Here is a 12,616-nt window from a genome sequence, read left to right on the forward strand (position 1 = left end):
TTTATGTATTCTTTGAAGTATATCCAATCTCAGGCTTTGGGGAATCACAATTCTACTGCCTGTAGTAGTCCATCTGCAACACTTAGCTCTGATCCGAAGTGGTGGTATTTATCACATGATGACACCACGACCCACAAAGAAAGTTTCACTCAGGTCTGTTTCCACGACTTGCCGCACAGACTTGAGATTTACAAAGTTATTTTTCCCATTAGAGTTGGACCATCTTTTTCCATAGGGTAGACATTGTCTGGGATAATGTTTGTAACCACATTGTTTGCAGGGGTAATTCACATAATTTTTATCAGTCTATTTTGTCATAATTATTTTCATTTTGTTCTTGACCACAGCTATTCTTGCATTATCGATAATAGAAGCGACGCTTGCAGATTCATTAAAGGTCTTTGTATGTTGCTGGGACACCTCGATTGCATGGCACACTCGCTCTGCCTCCTCCAAAGTTAACTTAGCCTCTCTTAGCAGCCTTTCCTTTGTCAGCTTATCGCAAACGCTATATACAATTTGATCGCAGATCTTTAGGGCCTTTTAAATCGCCAAACTCACACGACAGCGCTTTTAGCTTTAAATCAGTCACGGAGCTGTCAAAAGTCTCAGCGGTTTGTTGCACAGGTGACCGGAACTCGTACCTCTCATATACGGAGTTCTTTAGTGGCGAACAATATGCATTCAACTTTTCATCATATTTGGGTCTGTCATCAGCTCCTTTGAATTCAAACGTGTTGAAGACTTCGATGGCACGGGGTACAGCTGCTGTGAGAAGCAGCGCTATTTTCCTGGCGTCGGATTTTGACACCAATCCCACCGCAGCCATGTACAGTTCAAACTGCTGCTTAAAGGATCGCCAGTTGCTGTCCACTTTACCAGCCAGCTTTAGTTCCTCTGGTGGCCTCAATGTCTCCTTGAATCCAGCTGATGCAGAATTAAGTTTGCCCCCCCCCTTCTCACACAATGTGTTGTTTATCTATTAATGACCAAACTTCATCATGTGGAAACGAGCTTACGCGCAACATTTATTCCCCCCTCCATGAATGCATCCATACATCTGAATATATAGCCCTGTCTTCTTCGTTACGTTTACCTGAACATCATCATCCAGCAACATCTGCTGGCCACGTTGTGTATCACAGTCAGTTTAGCTGCATATCATGACAATAGCTGTGCTAGTGAGTTAACATTGTGTCCTTCTCCACTTCTTAAAGGGGACTTATGATAAATGTTGTCTTTTCTGACTTATTAACATTGTTACAATGTTGGATACTCGTGTTAAACAATGCCAAAGCGCCAAATAATAAGGTTAATGTATTTTGGCATTAGCTTGTGCACTGTTCTGGATGCCTCTGCCCGTGGTGTTTTGCAGTCTGGCTAAGTCGTGACATAAGAACGAGATGGAGGTACACTAAGTAAACCACTCAGTCAGAGGCGGAGGAGCATTTGGGCTATTATAGTTTGAATTAGGCTGACCATGCGTCCTCTTTTCCCCGGACATGTCCTCTTTTGCGGGGGTGTCCGGGCGGGGTTTCTTAAATGCCTCAAATGTCCGGCATTTTGAATTAGGGTTGCGTGTATTTTCAATGTACGTCCAGGGTTAAGTTAAGAAGGGGTTAAAAAAAACAACTGAAGGTGCGCGCACGTAGCAACATTTGTGAGGGAGGGGCAGAGACACAGAGCGAGAGAGCTAGTGAGTGGAGAGAGAGACATGAAAACAAGAATTGCCTAAACGTAAATGCAACTTCACGGATGATTTGCGGGAAAAGTATTCGTGTTTTCGTCCTGGCCGTGACACATGGAAGGCAGAATGCACTGTGTGCAAAGCAGCAACGTATGTATCTGTGGCAAATAAAGGGGCCAAAGATCTACAAGCCCATATCGACACTACAAAGCACAAAACAGCTGTGCAGGGCAAGAGCTCGTCTGCTGTTTTTTGTTTAAATTTAATTAACTTGTTTTGAGGCATTATTTATGTTTACATTATATACAAGAGGTTATTTTGAATATTTCTACCTCTGCACTTTTTTTTCCAAAACTGTGAATGTTACAGAATATAAGTGTGACTTATTTTGTTATACTGTCAACCAGTGTTGGCGTTAATGCACTTTTTGTGTCTTTTTAATGCATTGAAATCAGAAAGGACGCAGATTATTAATTTTTTTAAATTTTTTTTTACCATTTGTGGCCCACAGCTAATGTTTTAAAGGCCCACGGCACATTCTAAAAATACTATTAAAATTAACAAAAACATAACAAAAGTGAAATAAAAAAGCTTAAAGGTGAAATGTAATTTAGAAAAAGTTGCAATGTTGACTAATAAAACAAAGCTGTTTTTTTTTTTCTTTCAAACGGTCAATGCTCAAAACATAATATTGAATCAAAATCAATGGTATTATGAATTATTGACCTATCCAAGGTTACCATTACTTCACATAAAATATTCCACTTTGAAAAATATTTTTGGTGGAAGATTTTGCATATTTTGTGTGTTTGCCATAAAAAACAGTTTTGTTTGACAAAAAAGGGCAGAAATCAAACAAACAAACAAAAAAAAACATAAAAAAAAACTAAAACATTTTGAAATGAGGAATAGATCCGAAGTTGATGTAGACTCCAGAGATTTAAGCGTTAAAGGCCTACTGAAATGATTTTTTTTAATTTAAACGGGAATAGCAGATCCATTCTATGTGTCATACTTGATCATTTCGCGATATTGCCATATTTTTGCTGAAAGGATTTAATAGAGAAAATCGACGATAAAGTTCGCAACTTTTGCTCGCTGATAAAAAAAAGCCTTGCCTGTACCGGAAGTAGCGTGACGTCACAGGAGCTAGTATTCCTCACAATTCCCCATTGTTTACAATGGAGCGAGAGAGATTCGGACCGAGAAAGTGATGATTACCCCATTAATTTGAGCGAGGATGAAAGATTCGTAGATGAGGAACGTTACAGTGAAGGACTTGAGAGACAGTGATGGACGTATCTTTTTTCGCTCTGACCGTAACTTAGGTACAAGCTGGCTCATTGGATTCCACACTCTCCTTTTTTTATTGTGGATCACGGATTTGTATGTTAAACCACCTCGGATACTATATACTCTTGAAAATGAGAGTCGAGAACGCAAAATGGACATTCAGTGCCTTTTATCTCCACGACAATACATCGGCGAAATGCTTTAGCTACGAGGTAACGTGATAGCATCGTGCTTTAACTGCATATACAAACAAAAAAATAAACCTCTGACTGGAAGGATAGATAGAAAATCAACAATACTATTAAACCGTGGACATGTAAATACACGGTTAATGCTTTCCAGGCTGGCGAAGGTTAACAATGCTGTGCTAACGACGCCATTGAAGCTAACTTAGCAACTTAGCAACGGGACCTCACAGAGTTATGCTAAAAATATTAGCTCTCCACCTACGCCAGCCAGCCCTCATCTACTCATCAACACCCGTGCTCACCTGCGTTCCAGCGATCGGCAGAAGGACGAAGGACTTCACCCGATGCGTTTGGCGGCCCGGAGACGTAGGAAGTCAAGGTGAGGTCGGCGGCTAGCGCTCCAACAAAGTCCTCCTGGTTGTGTTGCTGTAGTCCGCTGCTAATACACCGATCCCACCTACAACTGTCTTCTTTGCAGCCTTCATTGTTCATTAAACAAATTGCAAAAGATGTCCAAAATACTGTGGAATTATGAAATGAAAACAGAGCTTTTTGTATAGGATTCTACGGGTACCATAACTTCCGTTACTCTGACTTCGTCACGCGCATACGTCATCATACCGCGACGTTTCAGTCGGATATTTCCCGGGAAGTTTTAAAAGTCACTTTATAAGTTAACCCGGCCGTATTGGCATGTGTTGCAATGTTAAGATTTCATCATTGATATATAAACTATCAGACTGCGTGGTCGGTAGTAGTAGGTTTCAGTAGGCCTTTAAATATAAAATGTATGTATGCCCTGGCACACCATTATCATCATTTCATGACCCAAGCAAAACACTTTTTACACTTTTATACTGAAATAAATACACCAACAACTTATTAAATAAAAACATAGAAAAAACTAGCAGCAGTGAAGGAAAGAAGAAAGTGAATGAATGTTTATAACTGAATACATTTACATATGTATACACATTTGTTTTCTTTTGTATTATCTTTTTTAATTAATTAAGAAAACGTTTATGACAACCTTTTTCCAAAACACAATATAGAATGTGAGATACAACAAGATAATGCATTTATTTGTCATTTGTTTTCAGAACGCTTACAAAAAAGTGGGACCCCAAAAATTTACTGTGGGACCCCATTTTTAGGACTTGATGGGGTCCCTGGGACCCCATTTTGAAAATTCCTAGCGCCAACACTGCTGTCAACAGAGGAGAAAAAATGCTTTATTTAAAAATATATATTATTTATAAAGCAAGTTCGAGTATCATTGGCAAATTTTCACTTTGTCCCGGCCTTGGCGTGCTGCCCGCCTTGGCACGCATATATGTGTCCTCTTTTTGGGATTTCAGAATATGGTCAGCCTATTTTAATGTTAACATTTTATGGCTCTCATTTAGCACACAATAAAAATGACATCAATATGAAACATTAATAATGCACAACATAATAGTCAAATTTAAATGTTTGTTTATATAATAAACTTACCAATGAAAAACTTTGTGTATGTCTCCATGCGTCCTGTCTGCACTGTGCCCACCGCATTGCCTTGTGTGTTCGGCACATTGCTGTTCACAAGATGAGGTGTTCAAGTGCACTGCGTAGTATGAGGGTTTAGACGTATTCACGTACCCTTATGAGAATTGGCAAACCCTTAGGCATACACGTACTCCACTATGGGAAGCTAGGATCTAGGTACTTCAATCTTTAAAAAGTAAAACAGTGTACACATACGTTTGAAAAAGCTTGTTTAAACCCAATTCTTGTAACAGGGCTTGAAAGGGTGACATTGTAAATGCAATGCATTGTGGGTTTTATTGGTATTTGAATAACCTTTTTACAGAGCTGAATGCAAGACTGAGTCCTAAAGTTTTGATCTTTAACAGGCTAAAATCATGGCACGAACGTGTTGCATTAATAACTGCCACAATCGTTAATATGATCACTTCAGGAAAAAAAACCTATTTGGTGTGAATTTTCCCATTTCCAGCATGGAAGCAAGGCCATACAATGGGACCCATTGCCTCCCTGCTTGGCACTCAGCATCAAGGGTTGGAATTGAGGGTTAAATCAACAAATGATTCCTGAGCGCGGCCACCGCTGCTGCTCACTGCTCCCCTCACCTTCCAGGGGGTGAACATAGGGTCAAATGCAGAGGATATTTTCACCACACTTAGTGTGTGTGTGACTATTGTTGGGACTTTAACTTTAACTTGGATTAATGAGCTAACAAAAAGACGGCAGAACATCCCTTTTAACATGTGGGTGTGTTCACGGTATTTTCAGACTGGTAATTTTGAATCAACGCATGTGTTATTCTGTTTCTCACATAGCATTTACACTAGGTCTGGGTTAATTTTTGCCTCATTCCTGTAAGAATCCTGCTTGTGACTGAAGCGTTAGGGAGTGTGGGTTGGTGAATTTATCCAAGACTAGCAGCAGTGTACTTAAACAACCACCAGGTAGCATCTGATAATAATGTATCATCACTTTCTCGTTCTAACTTATCAGGTCTTATCAGATCGGTAGTGGATTCTTCACTCACCCTTTAAGTGAGGCATGAGGCAAAAACTAACCCAGACCCACTGTAGTAACCTGTTAGCATTAGCCAAGCTAGCTGCTGGCTACAAACAATGTACACTATTTTGGAAAAAAGTATTTTATCTGTTTACTTTTGGTCGTAGATAAACACAAGCAAGAATGAATATTATTTTTGGAATAAAGTATAATTATTTTGATCAAAGTATTTTTAAATAATCATGGGTGTGTGCTTTTTCTGAGAAAGCACCTGCTTATGAAATTAATGAATGAATGAATTGTCTGTTGGACATGCTTATACGGATCAATTCCACCAATGTTTTCGAGGCAGTGAGCTTTTGGAATAGGGGCCAATTTGTCTCGACACTGTCCCTTGATTTTTTTAATTTTTTCCAATTTGTTGCTCCCTCTCTTACAGTAAATTCATCTAAACAAAAGCTTTAGCCTGCAGAAATTGCAACCGTTTTAATAGTTGCACTCATAAAACGATATATCAAAGCCACTAAATATAAATCAAAGCTCTGGTTCCTAATCAAACTAATTGATTTTATCGATTAATCGTTACAGGCCTAGGTGTCATCATTTGGTGCATTAAAATTGACCAATTTAATGGAGGTCAATACATCATTAGCTATCTTAAAGGGGAACTGCAATTTTTTAAAATTTTTGGCTGTCATTCGCAATCATTATGAAAGACATGACAACGGATGGATTTTTTTTTTTTTTTTAATGCTTTCTAAATATTAAATAAACGTAAATAAAAGTCTGTGTAACGGAGTTAAAATACACCTTTGTTATTTATTATATTTTGTTTGTGAATTTTATCTCCAAATAGTTCTCTTTTCTGCTCACCTGTGAAAGGGCGGTTTAATATATTTTTGTCCCTCCTGAGTTCCTGTAGTCCTCCTGGGTTGTGGAGCCCCTCCCTTTCCCCCTCACAGAACAGTTTTACATGGCTGAGGGTGAGTCTCGGTCGGACGATTCCACCGACCTATTGTTGGTTTTTCGGTAGAAATTAGGTCTTTAATTAATGAATGTGTGTGTGTGTGCCTACATGTGTAGGTAATGCTACTTGTTCAGTGCGTGCGTGTGTGTGTGTGTGCCTACATGTGTAGGTAATGATACTTGTTCAGTGCGTGCGTGTGTGCGTGCGTGTGTAGGTAATGAGACTTGTTCAGTGTGTGCGTGCGTGCGTGCGTGTATAGGTAATGAGACTTGTTCAGTGTGTGCGTGCGTGTGTGCGTGCGTGCGTGTGTGTGCGTGCGTGCGTGCGTGTGCTTACGTGTGTAGGTAACAGTGTTATTCTGTGTGTTTAGGCGTAAGCCAAAGAAAGACGGGATACCGACATTGTCTGATTGTCGCCCGCAGGTTTGTGGTTTTATTTTATTTTCTAAGGTGTTAATTATAGCAAATGTTGCATGTTTTGTTCCGTCACGGAATGGCGCTTGGAATGTACATTTCAATATTTTACAGATTGTTTGTATCTGGCTTTTTCACTGTAAATGGTTAAAAATGTATATGTAGACAGAAAAGTTTTACATGGCTGAGGGCGTAAGCCAAAGAAAGACGGGATACCGACATTGTCTGATTGTCGCCCGCAGGTTGGAAGGAAAATAAATGAAGCTGTGAACAGTGGAAAAAGTCTCCTCATTGTGCCGACCCAGAACAGTTACACTGGTGCCGTGAACCTTCGGATCTTCAGATCGGCTTGATGCTCGTCGCCGCGGATGCTGCGCTGCTGTCCTGATCTACAGTTGATGAGTATTGTGTGGTCGGATCTCAAAACAGTGTGTTTGGGTACAGTGATTTATTTTTTTTTCTTCTTTTTTTTCTCTCCCTCTTTTATTTTCAGTGGGTCGGTAACTTTCGGTTGTACATTATTTTTGTGCTAAAACACGTCTTATTTTTTTTCCGAGTCCGTTTGTTCCGGTATAATTACACAACGCAAGTACAGATCATTATTGGCATCACGATGGATAAGTTTATTACCCCTGTGTTATCAAGAGGTAGGGGTATTTTGTGTTCTGAATCCACTAATAGTAGGGAGGTGGGGCGTTCCGGCATTACAGCTGATGGGTGTACAAATAAGGGGTTGGGTCGAGGTTTGCTGTTCACTCCTGTTGACGAGTCCATGAGGGAGACACCTCACACTTCCACACCCAACAGTGATGTTGATGCCATCCACCACCTCACTGATATGGTTGGGCAGTTAGGTGCCCAAATTGGTGAATCCATTGTTGAAAAGCTAATGTCAGCTGGTGTTGTGAATATGCAGAGTGACTGTCAGACTAGTCCTGCTGTGCAGAACACACACAATGGAGTTATCAAGCATGATCTCCAGCATTTGACAGTTCAAGTTAAGTCAGATAAAGACCTCCAGACATTTAGAGGTGACAACACTGACAGGTATTTAGTGCAAGACTGGATTGTTATGACTAAGACTTACCTCAAGAGACACAATGTTATTGTAGATGATCAGGCGGAGGAAATCTTGAATCATTTGATGGGCAAAGCCAGGGATGTAGTGCAGATAGCATTGCGTAGTGATCCTGGACTGAATGTTAGACAGAGACCTGAACTAATATACAATATCCTACTCCAGTATTTCAGTGATGCTCCGTCATGTCTCCCTCTTGCTGACTTTTATGCTATTCTGCCCAAGCACAGAGAGAACCCAGTAGACTACTGGATAAGACTGAACAAAGCAGCAGACCTGGCTCTTGAGGGTCTTCACAGACAAGGAAAACGGGCAGAGAACATGTATGATGAAGTGGCTCTCATGTTTGTCAAACACTGTCCTGACTCGGAACTATCCTGCATTTTAAAGTGTAAGCCACTTCATGAGTGGACGTCCCGTGATGTTCAACAGAGAATCAATGACTACCAGGGAGAGTCAAGGGCTAATAGAAGGGCTGCTGGTACTGCACAGTTAAAGAGTCACATCACCGCTGTGGCCTCTGAGCAGGCCGGTCCATCGTCAGCAAGCCTGCCAGTGTCTGAAGAGTGTCGCGTCCCAGTTCCCTCTCCTCTCTTTCCCCAAGCTCAGCGTCATGTGTACTGTTCCCCTCTCACTCCCCCAATGTCTGCCTCTGTTCCAAATGAACACCAGCGTTCCCCAAGCCTTACCCCTGCTACAGCAGTGGTGCAAAATCTTCAACAGACAGAAGAAAGACTTCTCACACGCATGGTTGACATGTTCCAGATGATGATGGATAAGATGCAGCGAGGCGACACTGCTCATCAAAGTCAAGGTGGGAGATTCCAGCGTGCCACACGGGGTCGACGTCCCAGGGAGGTAGCCTGTAGATTTTGTGATGATCCGCGCCACACCACCATTTCCCACTGCATGTCTGACAGACTGTGCTTCACCTGTTTTGCTCCTGGCCACACCAAACTGAACTGTACTGCCAATAACTCCCCCCAGCCCCAGTCTGAGGGAAACTAGCTGACCTGTATTCGGAGGGAGGCAGTACGGGTCTTCACACAAACTCCCTATTTGATGACATGTCTGATGCTGAAACGGTTTACACATCCACCAAGGCCTCCTGCAATGACTCTGAAGTTGTTTATCAGAATATTCACAGAGTTAGACAGAGTGACAGTCTCTTTTACACACCTGTGACTGTGGGTGGGGTTGTTACATTGGGTGGCATGACGGACAGTGGTTTGATGGCCTGCAGCATTAGTGAGACAGTGGAAATGAGATTGAGGGAGACTGGTGTACTATCTGGCCAAAATCAAATCGATGTGAATGTGACTTATTGGTTGTGGGGGTTTACGTGTGAAGCCAAAGTGTGCTTTTGACATTGAAATGGAAGTGTATGGCTGTAAAATGCTGGTCCCCACACTTGTTGTCCCTGGTCAACAGGATGAGTTAATCCTGGGAACTAATGTTTTAAAATACATTCTACACCAGTCTAAAAGATGTGACTCGTTTTGGAGAACAGTTTCTGGTCCCTGCTCACACACAGATCCAGAAGTGGAATGTTTCCTTTCCATGCTGGCTGGCCTGAACCCCTGGAAAGGTGAGGATGCTCCTGACAGGATCGGCACAGTCAGGTGCAACTCTGCTGTCTGCCTGGAGCCTGGTCGTGAGTACCTCATCTGGGGAAAACTACCCAGGAACACTGCGGTTTCACCAGGCAGCGCCGTCATGACTGAGCCGACGTCATCCCGCTCAGCTCCTAGAGGTGTGTTGGTTGCGAGGATCGTGTCTCCAATGTGGGGAGATAGGTGGGTCCCTCTAAAACTCATTAACACTTCTGACAGGCCTGTGCTATTGAGGCGCAATGCTAAACTGGCTGATGTTTACTCCTGTGTTGCCCTTGAAGACATGGATGTTGCCCAACTCTCAGGAGCTCCCCTGCTCAGTTGCACCCAATCAGTTACGCCACCTGCTGCTGATATTGACTCTGTGATAGACAAGCTCAAGTCGGTTGGACTGTGCAACATTGACATTGAGTCGTGTGAGGTGTCAGAACATTGTAAGAAGAGGCTGGCTCATCTTGTTTTGCAGTATGAAGATGTCTTTTCACGCCACCAACTGGACTGTGGGGAGGCAAAGGGTTTTGTGCATCGCATTCATCTGTCTGACAGCAGGCCATTCAGGCTCCCATACAGGAGAGTTCCTCCTAGCCAGTACCAGAAGCTGCGTCAAGTACTGAGTGAGATGGAGCAAAGAAAAATCATCAGAAAGTCAACCAGCGAGTACGCATCGCCACTGGTGCCGGTGTGGAAAAAAAATGGAGACCTCCGCATCTGTGACTGGTTGAATAAGAGGACTCTGAAGGATGCTCATCCCCTTCCCCACCAAGCGGATTGTTTGGCCGCTCTGGGAGGCAACTGTCTTTTCAGTACCATGGATTTGACTTCGGGTTTTTATAACATGCCACTACATGAAGATGATAGAAAGTATTCTGCCTTTACTACTCCCATGGGTTTATATGAATACAATCGTCTTCCCCAGGGTCTCTGCAACAGTCCTGGTAGTTTCATGCGCATGATGACCAGTATTTTTGGGGACCAAAATTATCTAAGTCTGTTGTGCTATTTGGATGATTTGTTGGTGTTTGCACCTGATGAGGACATTGCATTGCAGCGCCTAGAAATGGTTTTTGACAGGCTGCGCAGTCATAACTTAAAGTTGGCACCTAAGAAGTGCTTTCTCCTCAAAAAGTCTGTCAAGTTTCTAGGCCACATAATAGATGAGAAAGGTGTTTCAACAGACCCGAGCAAAGTTGAGAGCATCGTAAACATGACAAGTGCTGACTTAATGGAACTCGATGGTGTGACCCCATCCCAGAAGCGGATAAGATCATTCTTGGGGATGGTAAATTATTATCAACATTTTGTGCCAGGATATTCTGCCATTGCTAAGCCACTCTTTAACCTGCTACAGGGTGTGAAAATGAAGGCGTTGAAACATAAAACCAAAATGTCATGCAGGAAGCTGCACTCTTCTGACTGGACAGTGGAACAGGAACAAGCGTTTGAGAAGCTGAAATCCTCGTTGATTCACAGTGTGGTCCTAGCCCACCCTGACTTCACACGCCCCTTCCTGTTGTCAACTGATGCATCCCTGGATGGCATAGGCGCTGTGTTGTCACAGATTCAAGAGGGTGAAGCGCGTGCCAGACCGATAGCTTTCGCCAGCAAGTCATTGTCTCAGTCCCAGAAAAATTACCCAGCTCATCGTTTAGAGTTTCTAGCTTTGAAATGGTCGGTCTGTGACAAGTTCAGTCACTGGTTGAAGGGCCACAAATTCACAGTTTGGACAGACAATAACCCGTTGACTCACATACTAACAAAGCCGAAGCTAGACTGCTGTGAGCAACGGTGGGTTGCTAAATTGGCGAGTTACGACTTTGGCATTAAATATGTACCAGGCCACCAGAACAACGTTGCTGACGCCTTGAGTCGTGTGCCGTTTGTTAAAGAGAGTGTTGGCTGCAGGCTACTTGCTGAACCCTATGCAGGTCTCCTCTCTACAGCTGTAGATATGTCGAATGTGTTGGTTCAGGACGCCTTCAGGTCATCTAGTGGTCATGTGAAACCCTCCCCACCAAGCGAAATTGGCCGGTCCCCATGCGGTCCATTTGCCATGCAGACTCAGTGTATCGCGTCAGAGGATGTGTCTGCTATCTTGCAGTCTCACATTGAGTGGGATGCTGGCTCAAGGGCTCGTGCTGTTGATGTCTTGCAGTTCCTGCCGCAGTTGATTCCGCCTGGCCTAGACACCTTACCTGCTTACACTGAAAAAGAGCTTGGTGATAAACAGTTGGAGGACAGGACCCTTTCTCGTGTATTGGTCTATGTTGAGAGGCGCAGGAGACCTTCTAGGAGAGAGAGGTTTAATGAGTCTGTCCCTGTTATAAGATATTTGAAACACTGGGATAGGTTTACTGTGATTAATGGCGTGTTGTATAGAATCTCAAAAGATCTGAAAACCAGGGGAAAGCGCTTTCAATATGTTGTTCCTGATGCACTTAAGCCTGAGGTTCTGCAAGGTGTTCATGACGGTGCTGGACACCAGGGTCAGTTCAGGAGCCTCAGCTTAACAAGACAGAGGTTTTTCTGGCTGTCTCTTGATCGAGATGTGAGAGATTATGTATGTCACTGTCAGCGATGCATTGTCAGCAAGACAGCTGAACCTGAAGGAAGGGCTCCTCTAGAGAGCATAACGTCGAGCAGACCAATGGAGCTAGTCTGTATAGATTTCTGGTCAGCCGAAGACTTCAGAAATAGATCTATTGACGTTTTGGTGGTTACTGACCACTTTACTCGAATGGCTCAGGCATTTCCATGCAAAGACCAGACAGCTAGGCAGGTGGCAAGGGTTCTCTGGGACCGGTACTTTTGTGTTTTTGGGTTCCCAGAAAGAATCCATAGCGACCAAGGTACTAAC

The 12,616-nt window shown here is 42.9% G+C and overlaps 1 protein-coding gene across 3 annotated transcripts in view; it reads right to left on the minus strand.

Moving 5' to 3' along the window:
• LOC133650690 (protein FAM222B-like) overlaps positions 1–12,616 on the minus strand; it is a 121,671-nt gene that overhangs the window by 19,639 nt on the left and 89,416 nt on the right. Inside the window, exon 1 of one of the 3 annotated variants that reach the window (XM_062048240.1) lies at positions 4,663–4,806. The exons of the other annotated variants lie outside the window; for them this stretch is intronic. Coding sequence (XP_061904224.1) covers positions 4,663–4,690 — 28 coding nt within the window. The 5' untranslated portion in view covers positions 4,691–4,806. Of the gene's footprint in view, positions 1–4,662; positions 4,807–12,616 lie in introns of those variants that run through there. 3 annotated transcript variants of the gene reach the window in all.

The sequence above is a fragment of the Entelurus aequoreus genome, linkage group LG05 (genome assembly GCF_033978785.1).
Source record: "Entelurus aequoreus isolate RoL-2023_Sb linkage group LG05, RoL_Eaeq_v1.1, whole genome shotgun sequence".
In the NCBI taxonomy this organism is placed as follows: domain Eukaryota; kingdom Metazoa; phylum Chordata; class Actinopteri; order Syngnathiformes; family Syngnathidae; genus Entelurus; species Entelurus aequoreus.